This window comes from Cervus elaphus, chromosome 16 (assembly GCF_910594005.1).
Source record: "Cervus elaphus chromosome 16, mCerEla1.1, whole genome shotgun sequence".
In the NCBI taxonomy this organism is placed as follows: domain Eukaryota; kingdom Metazoa; phylum Chordata; class Mammalia; order Artiodactyla; family Cervidae; genus Cervus; species Cervus elaphus.
In genome coordinates this window covers 1087941-1106532 of record NC_057830.1, presented here as the reverse complement: position 1 = coordinate 1106532, position 18592 = coordinate 1087941, and the positions used below count along the sequence as shown (strand labels likewise).

General features: G+C 53.8%; 1 protein-coding gene across 25 annotated transcripts in view; it reads left to right on the top strand.

Moving 5' to 3' along the window:
- MYT1L (myelin transcription factor 1 like) overlaps positions 1-18592 on the top strand; it is a 394736-nt gene that overhangs the window by 246455 nt on the left and 129689 nt on the right. For all 25 annotated transcript variants that reach the window (XM_043927254.1, XM_043927245.1, XM_043927243.1 and 22 more), the window contains 4 exons: positions 10150-10303; positions 15341-15395; positions 15553-15586; positions 15775-15837. In XM_043927254.1, the coding sequence (XP_043783189.1) occupies positions 15341-15395; positions 15553-15586; positions 15775-15837 (152 nt within the window). In that variant the 5' untranslated portion in view covers positions 10150-10303. The remainder of the gene's footprint in view (positions 1-10149; positions 10304-15340; positions 15396-15552; positions 15587-15774; positions 15838-18592) is intronic.

Sequence of the window (18592 nt, the reverse complement as noted above, 5' to 3'; positions counted from 1 at the left end):
TCTCATGCACAGGAAGGTAATTCTAACACATCGAACCAAGCATGGCGCGCCTATTACATGAGGCTGTTAACACACTCGCATGTGTGTACCCGCATGCACAACTGTGATGTGGGCGTGGTCACGTGTGTGTCAGCCAGGCATTCACGTAACTTGCCATCACTTTAGTCTTAAGCAGAAACTATTGTCTTGGGTGATTACACGTCTTTACAAAAATCACCTTTCGCCTTCTGATACATTTAGAACAGGGTCCTTCACTCTGAGCTGTCGAATACCTAGAGGCTTTTTCAAAAATTCTAAAATATTAGAGCTGAAAAAATTTTCCAAAAAACTTCCATTTTACAGATAAGGAAATTGAGGTTCAAAGGGACTTGCTCAAAAATAAATTTTTTTAAATCCACTTAATCGCCCTCCTCCCGGGAGGGGTCCCTGACTCCAGACCGCCCTAGACGGACTGCCAGTCGTCTCGGGCCACTAACACGGCTTCTCATCCCAGCCGCGTCAGTTCCACAGTGACGGCAGCGTCTCCTCGGGCCGTCCGCACCACGAACGGGAGCTCTGGGCTGGCCAGGCTGGACCCTTGGCTGTCTTGGCCGTGTTAAGCCAGCCTCTGAGGGGTGTTGCTGGTGATTAAATGGAATCTTTCCTGTACATTACACTCTTAATTTGCATCCCTGATATACGAACATAGTCGGCTAGTATCTGACCGCTGCTTTCTGTCATGTGATGTTAGCAGCGCCGTTTAATAAGCTGATGTAGTTCACAGAAGCCTACTTAGTAGACCCTCTTAGCAGCATGTTCTGCCAGCTGGCAGGTAGCTTCTGGCCTTTCCAACCAAATTTCTGACCACTTCCTGGCGATGCTGAAGGGAGCTTGCCTGCGTGTGGATTTCCAGCACGCCCCCTCCCTCCGGGGTCCCTGTCTCCTCTGCTTGGGGCTTGACCATCCCTGCTCAGTGAAAACCTCACACCCTTCAAGAGCAAACCCACGAGGGCTGACTCTGCCCTTCCTCAGGGAGCGGGGGTGCTGGCTTCCTCAGCGGCTACCCCCAGGGCTCGGCCGGGAGCCGCGCAGGCGGCCGTGTGCGCCTCTCCTCTGGGTGGCCTTGTGGGGGACAAGGGACGGCCAGTGCCCCCACCCCCACCCCCGCAGCAGCAGCAGGGCTGACACGGAGGCCACCATGGAACCCAGAGGCCCCCCCACCTCCCAGTCTACGGTCAGGAAGGCTGACCTCCGCGATCAGCGATGCCCGACCGTGGCCCCTGACCCAGGGCCGGAAGATGGACCTCCGAAAGCAGCCGCAGCAGTCTGGCGAGAAGCTGCATTTTCAGAGAGGCCAGCACTTCTGGTGGGCTGTGAGAAATCACCCGGGGGACTCACGTGTACCTGCTCCCCCAACCCCTCCCAGTGCTTTCCTCCCAGCCCCTCCGGCCACCCCCTCCACCAGGGCAGGTGGGATGCGGGGTCCGAGATCAGCACGGCCCCCAGAAACTCACCCAACCCTCCTCTGACCCGGTCAGGTGAGCAGCAGAGGACATGGACGTGATCTGACTCTCACCCACAGGGAGCCTGGAGAAAGGCGGTTCAGACTGACAAAGGTCACGTGTGGCGGGGATGGGACACTGGGGCTGGCCTGGTTTTGTTCTATCCAAGAAACTGGAGATCAGATGTTAAACCCTAATGCAGAACGCAGCTCACCTCGGTGCCCGGTGAGGGCTGGGCACTGCCCGTCTTAAAACCCCAGGTGTGAGAAGACACGCCCCTCACCAGTAGCCGGCTTCCCCATCTCTCCCTGAGGCTCTGCCTGTCTTTGTCCTAATCAGGCACGTAATTGATTGGTTCAGATTTTTGTTTTGCTTCTCGTATCTTGCTCTGCATATCAGGTTTGAATATAATTGCCATAGGTCACACGACCTTCTTAAAAAACCTATCCTGTATGCAGGTTTGGGAGCTGGGGTGACGGGAATGTTGTATGTAAATGTATGTAAATGGATGCTCACACCCCGTGGCTGCCACAGGTGAGTCAGGTGGCTGTCACGGCCTCACAGGTCAGCCCACCCAGAGCCCCCAGAGCCCCCAGAGCTGTCGGCTCAGACGGCTGCTGCATATTTATGTACCAGTTGAAAACAATCCGATAGCTGTTTTCAAGAGATTTCAAAATTCCCCCAGTCTGTTCCCCTTGATGAGAAAAATCATGCTGCTGATCTTCCAAGTTATCTATGCCTTCTTTTATGTAGAAAGCAGACTGGATGTCTCTTACAAGTGCTGAGTTTTAAGGTGGTTTCAATTCAATAGATACCCTAGGCACTTTTCAGTGTGAAACACTGTTCTGGGTAAATGCGTTGTGGCTCACGTTTCAGGATCCCACAGTTCAGTAGGCGGCACTGCTGTGGGGTCGGAATTCAGCCCTCAGATAGGGGGCGTTCCACGTTCACGTCGGTTTTGGGGTGGACACCCCAGGACTCTGAGCAGAAGGGGCTTCTCAGCTAGACTCTGCTAAGCCTCAACTGAGAGAGCCGGCGAACCCCCCGGTCCCACCTCACTTCATCCTGAGTTCACCTCACTTCCAGCCATCTTATAGGTGGGGTTTCTGCATAAGATTTAAAAATGTTTTCCTGTTGTGAAAATGGCAAAGCACTGAGGATGGCTGAGACTCCGGGGTGGCCCAGGGCTGAGACAGTGCAGCTCAGAGCCCAGAATGTGAGGAGAAGGGATGTGGCAGGAGCAGTGGGAGGTCAAAGGGGAACTGGAGAGCCATCTCAGAGCTGAGATGGAAAGACTTCAAAACCTCGCAGCTGACTGAAAACTCCAAGGGGCGTGGAGAGAGTGAGCGGTGGTTTTCCGCTCAAGGAAAGTGACTGAGAAGGTCAGGATGGTGTGGATAAACCTGGGCGCTAAGTCTGAGGAGCCCCTGGATTTCTGAGTTGAGGGATGGGGCAGACACTTGAAATTCAGGAGAAACATGATGGAAAAACAGGCTTGGAGGTAAAACTCTGTGTTGCTTAATTAGAGGTAAAAGTTAAATTCATGCAGTGAAAGAAATTGCCAAGGATGAGACGAGAGGCTCAGGAACAGAATCTTGGGGGTGTCTCAATTCGGGGATAGAAAGCACAGCTTGGAAATTAGACGGTGAGTTGCATCAGCCGCAGAAAGAAGGGGGCCCCCAGGCCAGTAAGAGGACCCATGTGTCCGCTGCTGCCTGAGAAAGACTCGGGGTTTTGTGGGCTTGAGAAAACACCTCAGTGAGAGCAGACGGGAGACACAATATGTTAATGATGTGTCTGCAGTCAGGATCAAAAATTTCAGAATTATTTGAAATTGGCATTTGTTTTGAGGCAAGTATTTTTAAATCAATGTAAAATATCTTCTCAGTAGAGAGTCCAAGTTTGCCAGATATAAGGAAAGCAAGTTGGCAAGAAAGCATTTGCCTTGAATTTTTGTTTTAATTGAGAGACTTTAAAATTAGGTGGTTTCGAAGATTCCTAAGGCAGCCAATCATGTTTAATCTTATCAGAGCTTCACGTTTCTCTTCAAAGGCTGGTCTCACCTCAGAACACATATCCCTTATTGATTTTAACGCCTGTGGTTGAAAGCGCGGGTTGGCTGTGAGTCTGGACGCTTGTCGGTGTCACAGACCAGAGGGTCCGGGAACCTCAGAGGAGGAGGAGCGCTCACTAGGAGCTTTCTCAGCGCAACCCCCCCACTCCCCGCCTTCTGACCGGTCTCTGCTCTGCTGTCTGAAAAACAAAAAACCTTGTGTCTTCAGGGACAAGACCCCGTCTGCTGGCGCTTCCCCAGATGGTGAAGGGGTGAGGGTCTCCTCTCCCCTAGGTCCTCTGAGGCGGGGGAGGGTTTCACACACCGGCCCGCAGGGGTGGAAACAGAACACCGTCCACACAGGTCCGCGTAAAAGCCCCCCAGACTCGGAACACAAGCAGACCGCGGGTGTGGGGAACCGATAGGCAGGACCCAGGCCGCCCCGGGGGAGACGCCGTTTCTTTTATTGGCGATCCGTGCGGGCCGAGAACCTGAGGGGCGCTCCGCACACGCGGGCGCGGTCCAGGCTCTCCCAGAGGCTCGCGCCTGCACAGAGCTCGCCCAGGCCGCATAAATGCCTCAGGCCCCTGAGGCCCTTCACCCCCACCACCCCTGGGGACCTGCACCCAAGCACCTTCTCTCCACTCCGTGACCCGGCTCTGACCCTCCGGGGTTCACTGCGCAAGCCACAACTCCTGAGTGCTGCCCGATAGAACCGAATCCTCCTTCGGGTCATGCAGAAGGCAGACTGACAAGGAGCTGTGGGAAAGAAAGATTAAAAAATGATATTCCAAGAGGTACTCTTTGCAGGTCACATCCCACCATCCCACTGAGACAGCCGGACAGTTTCTGGGGCCTGATCTGAGGGTTAAAGGGCAATCTGAAATTTGCCTAAAAATGCCCTTCAGCCTGGAAGGTAGAACCAAGGTCACGGGCCTCAAGGTTGGATGCGACTGTGACCTTTGACCTTTAGCTTCATCAAAATGAACAGCCCCCAAAGGCGGTCTTCGGTGGTGGCTTTGAAGTAGGAGCAGGGAAGGGAGTGAGGCGGGTCAGGTGGGGTGGAGCCACCTTCTCTGATCCCAGTGTTGGAAACGCGTTACTCCAGGAGCCAATCAGGGGCGGGTCCTCCGAGGGGCGGGGCCTCCCGGGGCCGGAGCCTCCCAGGGGCGGGGCCTCCGAGGGGCGGGGCCTCCCGGGGCCGGAGCCTCCCAGGGGCGGAGCCTCCGAGGGGCGGGGCCTCCCGGGGCCGGAGCCTCCCAGGGGCAGAGCAGGGAGACCCGTGCCTGTGCTTGGCGGGTGGGGCGGCCCTGGGCCTGCCTAAACAACACGGTCAGTGTCTCACGGTTTGGAGGACGGACTTGCACCCAGGACCCAAGCTCAGGCTTGGCTGGTTCCTTCCGAGGCCGTGGGGAGGAGGGGGTGCCCCCGGCCCCTCCCCCCGCCTCTGGGGCTTTGCTGACGACCTTCACCGCGCTTGGCTTGTAGACGCATCACCAGAGCCCCGAGTAACGGTCACAAGGCGCTCTCCCTGTCGGCATGGCTGTGTCCAAGTTCCCCTTTTATCAGAACACCAGTGACGCTGGGGTGGGCCCACACTATCCTGTGTGCCCTCACCCCCACTTGATCTGCGGAGGCTCTGGTTACAGTCAAGGCCATGTTCCCAGGTCCGAGAACTAGGACTTTCACCCACGACCTTTTGAGACCCAACTCAACCCTGGCAGTCAGGCCGAGTGAGACATCGACAGACCTTGACGCTGATGGTGGCGATTCCACAGCCCAGAAAGCCGGTCCCACGTGGGTCTGGTGCTGGGCGTCTTAGCCGCCACCTCGCTGAATTTCCCAGCACCTAGTGATGGCGGGCGGCTGATCAAGGCGGAACCCGAGGCTGCTTGGCGGAACCCGACTAGCTTTCCCCACTCGCTCTGGAAAGAGGATGGGTGAGAAACCGCACCGCCTTCCATGTTGCCGGGAATTAGGCTGCTCTCTCATATCCACCGTCCCGGGGGACGACTGCCGGGAGGAGAAGGTGGGGAGTGGGCTGAAGGAGATGCAGCCTGTGTCAGCTGTGCTCGGGGGAGAGAAGCCTCGGGGATGCTCCCACGGTGACTCCGCGCTGAGTCCTGGGGCCTCGGAGGGGAACAGCAGCTGCTGGTCTTCCTCCAGGACACGGACTCGGCTCGGCCCCAGGTGATGCCCATCTGCTCCTCAAAGGGACAGGTGTCAGCTGCCGGGGGCCTGTGGACTCTTTATCAGCACCCTCTTCAGATCATTTAAGCAGGCAGATGCTGCGTAATTGCCATCTGTGTCCTGAAATCCACACCCAGACAGGTAGGGGCTGCCCTAACCCGAGGTAACCTGAACGTTAGAGCTGAGACTGACTCGGGGGAATCAGACACGTGGGATGCACACCACGGCCGGTCCTGTGTGGCCTCAAGCTTTTATTTTGTACCAATAAGTAAGCAAATAGTAACGTGAGCATAGGTCCATCCTATGTTATTATCCAGCAGGCCTGCTTCTCACTCTTGACTCTCAAGTCATTTTCCTTCTCTTGTCTTTAAACTCTGTCTGCATGTAAGCCCCCCCCACCCCCAGAGGTCACCTGGCCATCAGCAGCTGCAGCAGCCGTCCTGCAAGGTCCCGGATCCCCTTGACTTCTGCAGAATCCTGTGCCTTGAGCCATCACCCTGCTGGGTGTCCCGAGGGGGCAGGCAGGCCCAGAGTGGGTGGCGAGTGTCCTCCTGCTCAGTTCCCATCCAGCTTGGGTACGGCTTGACGGGAAGGAGGGGGAGTCCCCTGGTCTGTCCAAGTTCCCGGGGGGCCTCCCGGCCACCTCCCCGAGGGCCCTGCCCACCCCCGCCCCTCACTCTCCTTCCCCATCTCTCTCCCCAGCCTCCTCCCTGCTCCAACATCCCGCCCACCCAGGGTTTGATGGTCTATCCCGCCGCGGTCCCCTGAGCAGTGATACTGGCTGGCTCTGTCCCTGCTGTCCCCAGCACCCGATGGATGCCTGACGGGACACGCTCCCCACACCTAGTTTCTGGGGGATCAAGTCACTTAATCCTCACCACGCTCCAGCTGAACCACAGTAAATGCGAACACTTCTTTCTCAGTTGGTCTCATGGAAGGATGTGCGGTGCATCCGTATCACCAGCCTCGTGGCCATTTTGTAATTCCTCCTCTCATCTGGCCTGGTTGGACTGCAGTGACCACACTGATGCTGGGGTCCCCACGGGGCTGCTCCGACCTTGTCTGGGTGGAGCCTCATCAGCAGAAGGGACTGAAGAGGCTCCTTCAAAGGACTGTTGAGAAGCAGGGGCATTAAATGTCCTCGGTGCACTGTTTCCTATAAATGCCCAAAATATGAAAGCAGGGTTTGGTACCACTTCAAACAGATGAGAAAGCAAACTGTTACAGTACCAAGTGATAATGTATTTTTTGTCAGAAATAAGAAAAGGCACAAAGGAGAAGACATGAATGAGATGAGTGAATATATGATGTAAGTTCTGGGGTAGAAAGGATCACGAGATGCCAGGGGAGCACAGTGAGGACCCCTGAGCCCACCTGGCGGTGGGACTGCCCTCGCTTCACTGAGTGCGTCTGAGAAGAGAGATGGTCCTCTTGCAAAGACAAACAATAACTAAAATAAATGCAAACATGTAACTGAGACAAAAGCCAATTTGGGCATATAAAATAGGACTCTTGAAAATTTAAAATGCAGCTGAAGAACTGAAAGATATATTTGGAAAAACTTTCTGAAAGATGGAGAAGAAAGATAAAGAATGAAAAAAAGAAAAAGAAAAAGCCAAGCATAATAAGATCTACTTATCAGCAGGATGCGTGAGTGCTACGTGCTAAGTCACTTCAGTCCTGTCCATTTCTTTGTGACCCCATGGACTGTAGCCCTCCAGGCTTCTCTGTCCATGGGATTTTCCAGGCAAGAATACTGGAGCGGGTTGCCAAGCCCTCCTCCAGGGGATCTTCCCGACCCAGGGATCGAACCTGGGTCTCCTGCTTGCAGGTGAATTCTTTACCGCTGGGCTACTGGGAAAGCCCTGTCAGGAGGATACATATGACAATTCAATACATTAGTAGACATTTAAACACACACACACAGAGTAAAGAAAATAGAGAAGGAGAAGTTGCAAAAGGAAGAAGCACTTTCTCAGCAGCCAGCGGGCTTCACGTCATGTGTGTACCAAGTGCTGAGGAGAGGAGCAGAGAACAGGTTTTCTCTGTGACCCGCACGCCCGGAGCGAGGGCGAGGGCGAGGGCAGAAAGCCCGCGCGGTGTCAGCGAGGTGGAGCAAAAGCCCGGGGAGCCGCCCTTGCCCCGGCCTGGCGTCCAGAGGATGAGGGGCAGGCGGGGCCTTGAGAGCCTCTGGGAGCTGGGTCTCCTCCTTGTACGTGCTCAGTGCAGACACTTATGATGCATGTTTTTCAAAAGCAAAAATAATAATAATAATCACTCTGAGACTCTGATTTCCTAAAATAAATGTCCCAGAGAGAATGTCTGCCACTGACTTTTACACTTGATCTTGGGGAGAAGACCAAGAAGCGATGCCGTTGACTTTTAATGTTAAAGAAAAGAAAAAGAAAAAAAAAACAAGCTTGGCTTCCATGAAGAGGGAATCAATTCAGTTCTGAATCCTGGCGGCACCTGGGAAGGACGCCTGACCGGGCCGTGACCACAGGGGTGGGTGCGGGTGAGTCCAGATTATGAGGAAGTGGTAGTGCTTTTGCGAGCCAAGTCCATCTGACTTCAAATCCTTTAACCATTAAACATTTACTGGTCACTTGTATAACACAGTCTGCTCGGCTGGGTTTAGAATTCCGCCTGCACAGGTCCGCGGGAGCACTATCTTCCTTTTGTTGTCTCTCGCTTCCTTTTTCTTTTCTTTGTCAACAAAGCCGTGTTAACCAGCCCCGGGTGCAGCACTCAAGACAAAAACGGGTGATCTGGCTGCTCCAGAGTCTTTGGGACCCGAGGGCTGAGCCTTGAGATGATGAAGCAGGAGACTTTGGGGAAAGGTATTCCAAGGAGGAGGTGGGGGGATGTTCTTTTGTTCTAAATGGCCAAGTCGAAAAGAAGGAAGACAAATCTCGTCTAATTCCTTTCTTTTTCTGGGAATTTATGAGTTTAAGTCCTCTGCGGTCGGTGTCCTTGTGTTCCTGGCAAGACACGCAGGTGCAGACTCTTAGTCCTTGTCCGTGTGATGAAATCAAGCCTTGGGAAGATTAAGTGTAAAAGGGGAGGATTTACGGCTCAGCCCTAAGGTCAACGGAGGCAGATGGGGCGACGGCTCCCAGGTAACAGGAAGGATGGCTGAGTTCCAAGGACAGTGACCCAAATGCCTCTGACTCTTTCTTATTTGACTCAACTACCTGGTTGCCTATTGTTCAAACCAGGAATTACAAAGCTAGTTGACGTCTCACTTGAGCATTGTGCTATTGTCTATGACAAACCGGTTGTGTGCTGAGAGGTTTTCAGTCGCTATAAAACAGGAGAGAGCAGCAGTGGGCGCTTTGGAATGACGAACCAGTACGAGGGGGTGTCCACAGCAGCTGCTGGGATGAAACACTTTCGGGTGAAAGTCACCACACGAAGGCTCATCTGGGACCCTGGGACTCAGATTCCCGGTCCTGGTCTTGACTTTCCAGTTCTTCCCCTGGTGGGGGAAGGGGGACGGTGTGAACACCAGGCAGCCTTGGGACAGTCCTTGCCTGGTGGGGGAGTGGGGGATGGTCTGAACACCCGGCAGCTCTGGGACAGTCTTTGCCTGGTGGGGGTGGGGGTGGGGGGTATGGTGTGGACACCCAGCAGCCCTGGGACAGTCCTTGCCTGGTGGGGGTGGTGGGATGGTGTGAAGACCCGGCAGCCCTGGGACAGTCCTTGCCTGGTGGGGGAGTGGGGGACGGTGTGAACACCCGGCAGCCTGGGACAATCCTAGATCTTCAAGCAAGAGTGTGCAGATTCTCCATGGCTCTCCCAACAGCTAACTGCAGAGCTTTGAGAAAGTGTCTCGACCTCTCTGAGTGTGGATTTCTTCACTCAGAAAGTTAGGGTCATTTGGCTGACGGGTAAATGACCTAATGGACAAGAAAGTGGTGCTGACTGTAGACCCCTGGCTCCACAGCCTTGTCTGATAGCCCTGAGCCCCCTGGAGAAGCCACAGACTAAATTAACAGGGGTCACTCTCAGATTCTGGTTTGGAACGACGCTGCTGTGTGCCAGGGGCTGCTCCTGCCCAGACGTGGAGAAGAGAATCCAGTAAAGACGCCTGGAGGGCTGGGCACTGGTCCCCCAGACCAGGAGTTCTAGAACCTTCTCAGTTGGGTAGAATGTCCCCCAGCCTGTACAGATGACTTGGCTAGCAGGGAATAAGTCTTCCCAGACAGCCCAGGGGAGACCCTGTCTCGGAGTCTAAGCAGCAGCCCCAAGTCCAGAAGGACGCTTCTCTCGGGGACCATTGTCCATCGATAGGACAGCAGACACAGTCCCTGGGGAAGCTGGAGGGTCCGTGGTGACTGCAGGGGGCACATTTTCTCTTCACGTGCCCTCTTGGTGTCATCATGAAGTCACTAGGTGCTTTACTGTGTGGTCCCTGTTTTGTAGATGGAGAAATCGAGGCACAGAGAAATTAAGTGACTTCGCCACAGTCGCAGGCTGGGGAGGACCCGGACCAGAGCAGAGAGACCTGACTGTGGGCCTGTGTCCTGCCCACAGAGTCACGCTGCCTCCATTCCTGGGAGAGAAGACTTCCTGCAAGGTAACTCCGCTCCCCCGACCACTACTCAAGGATGCCCACGTCCATCATCTCTGATTCTCGCTGATCTTTCCTGGTAGATTTCTTATGAACCCAAACTTTCCAGAGTGCATTGAGATGAGGAAGCAGCTTCCATCATGTGAAGCTGTGCATGGAGCCGGGTCTCGGTTACCTAGGAGACGGAGACCGGGGACAGGGCAGCTGGCGGGGACAGCTCCACTCAGCTTGATCTGCAAGCTCGGTGGTGCCAGAAGCGCCTCGTTTCTCTTCATTACACCTTCCCTGACTATCCACCGCCACACACCTCCCGCTGCCGCCTGCTGCCTCCTCCCCGCCTGATGATGCTAGAGCAGTGAGTGGCCGCAGGTTGGGGGCAGCGGGTGAGAGGCAGGGCCGGCTAATGGCAGATGACGAAGCGGCTCCTGCTAGTGAGTGGCTGGGGAGTGGAGGAGGGAGCTGGGAGCTCGGGCTCTGGGTCAAGTCTGAGCTGCCCACCATGGAGGCCGAAGCCCCAGGGTCCCTCCTCCCCATCTTTGCAGAGGGAGAGCGTGACAGTGGGGAATGCGGGTTAGGAGGACCACGGTCCTCGCGCTCTTGGACCCCAAGTCCAGCCCCTCCTGGGAACACGGCTGTGGCCTGGAAGTTGCTCAGCCTCCAAAGCTTGACAGAATCCGTAAATGTGCAGCTTTTTGGTGCAGTTAATATTCCGTTATCTTCAGTAAGGCTCAACCTGACCAGTGCACCTTTTACCCCGGGGATCAAATAATAAAATAAGTCCTGCTTCCAGATGTAAAGTTCACAGTTTACAACACAATTCACTGAGTTGTTCTATGGCTTTCATTGTTTCAAAAGCAAATTTCTTACATTCTAGGGCTTTAAGTATAAAACCATTTAAAGCTCCCCCAAAAACCTCTCTTTATTTTTAAAACAAACATTGGGCTTAAAAATTTCTTAAATGTATGCTGAAATAGTTCCTTCATGGTGATTTTTCTAAACATGACTCACTAGAAATCAGAAACCCAGGCGATGGTACCTGTTGCCCCTTCCCCAGGCCCAGGGAGGTCCAGAGCCCGTAGGTCTGAGAGCCTGCATGCCGCCACTCCCGCGGCAGCAGCGAAGCTCCTCCAGCTCAGGTCTCAGACCCACCCGAGGAGCAAATTCAAAGCAGAGCTTGCCTGAATTTCCGGTGGAAAAGGTCGCGTGGCCATCAGCGGGGTGGGCACGGGGCCAGGCACCTGAATGGTCAGGGGCCTCGCCCGCACTCCCGGTGTAAACCTGGGGAGTGCAAACAGCCGCACACTTCACATCCTGAGCTGTGCGCACCTGGCTGAACCTGAGCCTCTCTGGCAGTTTCTGGACATTGAAACGTGTGTGAGAGGGGCGTGTGCCTCTGGTTCACTATTTCACTTGGCGGTCCCACTGGCCGAAGGAGAAGACACCCTCCGGGCTTCACATCCACATCCAGTGTTTCGCTAGGCGTGGTCTGCAAGTTATTTCATGCAACCTTCACAGAGAGGAGGCTTATTCTTTTCCAAGAATGAATGAAGTATTTATACATTTTTATATATTCATTCTTTGAACTGAAGTATAGCTGGGGCTTCCCTGGTGGCTCAGACGGTAAAGAATCCGCCTGCAATGCAGGAGATTCAAGTTCAATCCCTGGGTCGGGAAGTTCCCCTGGAGAAGGGAAAGGCTACCCACCCCAGTGCTCTTGCCTGGAGAATCCCATGCACAGAGGGGCCTGGGGGCACAGTCTGTGGGGTCTCGAGGAGGCAGACGCGACTGGGCGACTAACCCTTTCATAGTTAATTTAGAGTATTGTGTTAGGCGTGTACAGAAAAGTGATTCAGTTGCACAAGAATACATATGTGTTCTTTTCAGATTCTGTTCACTTATATGGAATTCAGTTCCCTGTGCTATATAGTAGGTCCTCGTGGGTTATCTGCTTTATATATAGTCATGAGTGTATGCTCACCCCAGTGTTAGTGGAGGCCTGTTTCTCAGATGGCAAAGCACACTTCAGAGCCAGGAACTCAAACGGGGCTGGCCCTGGACTAAGCAGAGCAGCCCACACAGGCACCGGCTGGGATGGAACTTCCCACAACAAGGGGCGCGTGTCAGTGGGGGTCTGGTCTTCATCAATTGAGGGGTTAGTTGCAGGATTAACCATCCACCTAGAAGAAAATAAGTTTGTCCCCAATATATATGAAAAAGGATTAAAACCTAAATGCAAAACATAGAACAATTCTTAGGCAGCCATTCAAGCAACTAGCAAATGAGCCAAGGTTTTCGACTCCATGCTCACAAAGCGATGGCCTCCACACCCCGTGATGACAAGTTCCCCCCGCCGCCAGGTGATAGCCCAGGCTTATTTTGGGTGCTCCAGGAGCATAAATGACAAGGGGGGAGGCTCCCCCTCCATGGCATGACCGGCCATGCCCCTCTGAAGCTCTGTGAGGTCTGCACCCCAGTAACCCCGAGCGCCTAGGTCCCCTGCACTGCCCAGGGCCTTTGTACATCCTGTTCCCTCTGCCTGAAACATCTGCCCCCAGCCCTTTTTTTTAACCTGAAACCTGAAGTTTTCCTTTAAAACCCAGCACACATTTCAAACACGAAATGAGCTTGTGGTTTTTATTATATGTATTTTTACTACTCTGCACAGAGTGACCAGTAGGTATTTGTTGGTCGGCTGGTATGAAGGCTCGGGCCAGAGATGCCCCTGTTCTCCCAGGATCCTCTGCAGGGTCTCGACTTGCTGAAGCTTTGCTCCAAGAGCAGGTCCACCAGGTCTTTCTGTAATGTCAGCGAGCAGAGTCACAGGAGTCCAACTGGTCTTCTCCCAGATTCCGACGTTTCTCGTCATAACTGTGGAGGAGATGAACTCTGCATACATGGTATCTCTTATTTTAATTTTTTAAAGAATTTTGTTGGCGTACAGATGAGTTACTTGTATAATTTCCTGTATTAATTCTTGTATTAATTTCTGTTGGTGGTGGTTTAGTCACTAAGTCATGTCTGACTCTTGCAACCCCATGGACTGTAGCCCACCAGGCTCCTCTGTCCATGGGATTCTCCAGGCAAGAATACTGGAGTGGGTTGCCATTTCCTCCTCCAGGGGATCTTCCCCACCCAGGAATCGAACCCGGGCCTCCTGCATTGCAGGCAGATTCGTTACCGACTGAGCTACGAGGGAAGCCCAATCATTTCTGCTATACAGCAAAATGACTTGGTTATAGATATAGATAAATAGATAACAGATAGATTATTTTTCACATTGCTTCCCATTATGGTTCATCACAGGATATTGAACAGTTTCCTGTGCTATCCAATAGGACCTTGTTGTCCATCTATGCCATACATTAGTATAACAGTTTGCATCTACTAATCCCAAACTCCCAGTCCTTCCTTCCCCCACCCCCCTGCACACACGAGATTTTACCATGGCCCCGTCTTCCGCCTAGAATGCAGCTCTGGCCACACTGGTACGTGTGTGTGTACTCAGTCATTCAGTCACGTCCAACTCTCTGTGACACCACGGACTATAGCCCACCTGACTCCTCTGTCCATGGGATTTTCCAGGCAAGAATACTGGAGTGGGTTGCCATTCCCTTCTCCAGGGGATCTTCCCGACCCAGGGGTTGAAGCCCCATCTCCTGCTGGACAGGGTGACAAATGATCCAGGCCAGAGTGGGATCCGGCGAGAGGAGCTGTCATCTTTCCTGCTCCTCTCTTGTTGACCCTTCTGATGTGCTGAGTGGAGTTCTGCAATGAGCAGTTTTGCTGTGTTTAAATTACTTGCATTCACCGGTCCAGCAGTGTGTTCTTGACTCAGGGAGGAAGTGTAGACAGTGGCGGTTTTCGGGGCCCTGCACCAAAGCTGCCACACAGATGATCTTGGGCAAGTCCCAGGTAGAGGAAGCAGAGAATAGATGCCTCCCTGTGAGGATTGTGCAAGGTAGTAGATGGAGACACCCTGCAACCTCCAAGTGTAAGTCCTGCCATGACCACCAGGAGGGGCTGTGACCCTGGAAAGCGTCCTGATGACTCAGACCAGTTCAGTTCAGTAGCTCAGTCATGTCCAACTCTTTGCGACCCCATGAACCCCAGCATGCCAGGCCTCGCAGGCCATCACCAGCTCCCGGAGTTTACTCAAACTCATGTCCATTGAGTAGGTGATGCCATCCAACCATATCATCCTCTGTCGTCCCCTTCTCCTCCTGCCCTCAATCTTTCCCAGCATTCGGGGTCTTCTCAAATGAGTCAGCTCTTCGCATCAGGTGGCCAAAGTATTGGAGTTTCAGCTTCAGCATCAGTCCTTCCAATGAATATTCAGGACTCATCTCCTTTAGGATGGACTGGTTGGATCTCCTTGTAGTCCAAGGGACTCTCAAGAGTCTTCTCCAACACCACAGTTCAAAAGCATCAATTCTTTGGCACTCAGCTTTCTTTACAGTCCAACTCTCACATCCATACATGACCACTGGGAAAACCATAGCCTTGACTAGACAGACCTTTGTTGGCAAAGTAATGTCTCTGCTTTTTAATATGCTGTCTAGGTTGGTCATAACTTTCCTTCCAAGGAGGAAGCATCTTTTAATTTCATGGCTGCAGTCACCATCTGCAGTGATTCAGACCAAGGCGGCCGCAATCGCCCCCAGGGCTAGACCACAGTAAGAGTGGTCGCCACAAGAAAGCCTGTCCTTCTGACACCCCCCACTTCCCCTGTAGGTCCCTGACCAGGTTAAGCTTCAGCTACAAGGAGAAGGCGGACATTACATGTGAATTTCTTTCCTTCTTGCAAGCTGCACCGCTGTCTATTATATTCTTGGTACAAGTACAACTCAGGTTGACTGACCCGCATGTGTCCTCATCAAAGTCTTCCCCTGCAGGGCCCCTGCAGGACCAAGGTCTTGCTTGTTATTTTTAAACATCGCGTGTAGACTGCCTGGCCCTTCCCCAGCGGCTGACCTCCACTTCACAGAGGGACACTGTCCCTGAGTGCCCAGCAGGGAGCACGCTGACTGCCTTCTCTCCCTGCAGATGGAGGTGGACGCCGAGGAGAAGCGGCATCGCACGCGGTCCAAAGGGGTCCGAGGTACGTCCGTGCTCCCGGTCCCCTACCGGGGTCACCTCCGTCCTGCAGAAGCCCTCAGTCTGGGCCCGGACACCGCCCTCTGGGTGGCTGTCTGTGGCGGGGTTGCGGGGGTCTTGCCATGAAAGAGAAATGAGCGTCTCTTCTCCTCTCTCTGCAGTTCCCGTGGAGCCGGCCATCCAGGAGCTGTTCAGGTCAGTGGTCCACACACGTGCCCCGTGGCGGTTCAGAGGACGCACCCCTTGATCGCGGGTTTTCGCGTCCCCGGGGCCTGCCCCCGCCCCCGCCCCCCAGTGCCCGGCCTTCCCTGCGTGTCCACAGCCCCCGGCCCCCGGCCCACCGTCCAGGGGGCACCTGAGTGACGCGTCCGTTCCTCTTGCAGCTGTCCCACCCCCGGCTGTGATGGCAGCGGCCACGTCAGCGGAAAGTACGCGCGACACAGGAGGTAAGGCCGCGGTCTCTGCGCGAAGCCGCGTGACTCTCGGGCGCCCCCTTGGGGCGGCTCCCCTGCCCCTCTGGACCTGGGGCGCTCGGAGCGGCTCCGACGGCCGCCTGGGGCAGCGTCTGTCCACCCGCGGGGGACAGGCGGGGTCAGCGCGGCACCTCCCCCCCGGTTCGCGGGGAGCCGAGTGTCTACTCCCCGCTTTCTCCTTCCGTAGCTCAGGAGGGTGACCCTCGGGTGGTGGAGTGAAGTGCGACCTTCCTGGTCTTTCTGCGGGAGCTCGACCCGTCCAGGGGGAGGAAGGCCAGGCCTGGTCCCAGGCGGCTGCGGGGGACGATCTGGGCTGGAGGGGCCAGGCCGGGCCAGGCTCCAGGGGCTCAGGGGCTCCAGGGCTCAGGTGATGGTGCTCGTCAGCCCAGATTTCAGGCCTGCGGCAGAGAGGGCGCGGGGACACCCGGAGCACGGGGCGGGGAGGGGCTTGGGGCGGGGTCGCAGCGCAGAGGCAGGTCGGCCCGCAGGTTCTCGCGTCGCGGGCCCCCGCCCTGTGGTAGGAGGCAGCGTCCCCTTTCTGCGGAAGGTCACGGCCCCGATGGATCAGAAGCGTACAGCGGCCAGGGCGCGCCTGTGGCTGACTCCCGGTACCCAGGTTGCGAGCCTGTCGTCCGGCCGAGCAGCCTCCAGCGGCCGGGCCCAGGTACCCAGGACCAGGTGCAGAAGCAGGTGATCCAGCCCCCAGACGACAGTCCTCGCGGCCTCGCTCGCTATTTCCTTTTCAGCTGAGCGCTAATTTACCGGTGAAATCAAGCAATTATGATGACTGTCCTTCAGCAAAATCAAGGGAAAATTACAAATTACTCCAAATCCCCCATGCTAGCGTTTAGGGAGGCAGGGAATTTTAATGGGCACCCAGGATGAAACGGTTCCAGACTGGAGGAACAGGAGGCCATGGTTAAGAGAATTTTGTGACTTAAACTATTGTATTTAATGTATTATATTATTATCTTACTGTGCAAAATTATCAAATTATCTGATTTAAATACATGGTTTATTTCAAGTATTTGCTATTTGATGAAGGAGTATATATGTAAATTCTTTTTTAAAAATCCTGTTTTTAAAACCTGACTGGTTTATGTTTACAATGGAGAAAAAAACAAGTTAGCCAACTATGAGTGATTTTTTTCCCCTAATCATCTCATGTGTGCATGCCTGCTAAGTCACTTCAGTTGTGTCCAACTCTTTGCAACCCTATGGACCATAGCCCACCAGGATCCTCTGTCCATGGGGTTCTCTAGGCAACAATACTGGAGTGGGTTGCCGTGTTCTCCATGGGAACTTCCCGACCCAGAGATCGAACCTGGGTCTCCGACATCTGCTGTATTGGCAGGCGAGTTCTTTACCACTAGCTCCACCTGGGAAGCCCAATCATCTCATGATTAATCAATAGTTAAACTTGATTATATTGCTACTAGAAGGAATGATTGCTGCTGCTGCTAAGTCGCTTCAGTCGTGTCTGACTCTGTGCGGCCCCATAGACGGCAGCCCACCAGCCTCCCCCATCCCTGGGATTCTCCAGGCAAGAACACTGGAGTGGGCTGCCATTTCCTTCTCCAGCGCATGAAAGTGAAAAGTGAAAGTGAAGTCGCTCAGTCGTGTCCGACTCTTAGCGACCTCATGGACTGCAGCCTACCAGGCTCCTCCGTCCATGGGATTTTCCAGGCAAGAGTACTGGAGTGGGGTGCCATGGCCTTCTCCAGAAGGAATGATTAAATTTGGCTAAAGAGTTTTAATTAGATGTCAGTTAACCTTAATTAGGCATCATAACCACACTTTTGAGGAAAAATCATGAATTTCCCAAAGAATTGACCCCAGCCTTTGTATTTCTACCCACAGTTCACCCCACGGTTGTGGACCGATGGGTCCTGTGGGATGCGGGCTGTGTGTACACCCTCCCCGGGGTCCTCTTCCTGCTTAGAAAACGGTGCTTAGGCTGAGGCTGGGCCAGCTGAAGACAGCCAGGCTCCACCCTCCTCTGAGACTCGTTGCTGAAGAGAGCACAGAACACCCTGAATTGCGCAGGAGCAAAGTAGATGAAAAGTAGATGCCATTTCCTCTTCTGAGGGATCTTCCCCACCCAGGGATCAAATGCTCATCTCTTGCATCTCCTGCATTGGCAGGCAGATTGTTTACCGTTAGTGCCACCTGTATTGGCTTCAATTTCCTTGGGTTTAAAACAAGAAAGTCACAGACTTTGTTGCATGCCTGCTAAGTCACTCAGTCATATCCAACCCTCTGCAACCCCATGGACTGTAGCCAGGAGGCTCCTCTGTCCATGGGATACTGCAGGCAAGGAAAATGGAGTGGGTTGCCATTTCCTCCTCCAGGGGATCTTCCCAACCCAGGGATCAAACCCGAGTCTCTCACATCTACCTTCATTGGCAGGCACGTTCTTTACCACTGGGACCACCTGGGAAGCCCACAGACTTCGTTATGTAAAACTAATTACCATTCAGAATGCCGTGTCAGAGATAAGACTTCTCTCCCAGGAGTCTCACTGAGGTTATCAAGTAAGGCTTTCTAAGTTTTGTTTTTCAATGGCTGTATATTATCAGTAATTTTTAACTAAAAGGTGACCTTTGAATTTCTCAGACTGAGAAGGTGGCCCTTGTAGTAGGTAAGACTCGTACACATCAACATCTTTTGACTGTAGCTATTTCAAATCTGTGAGATTTCAATTATATCTGGCTTTGTTTCTTTCCTT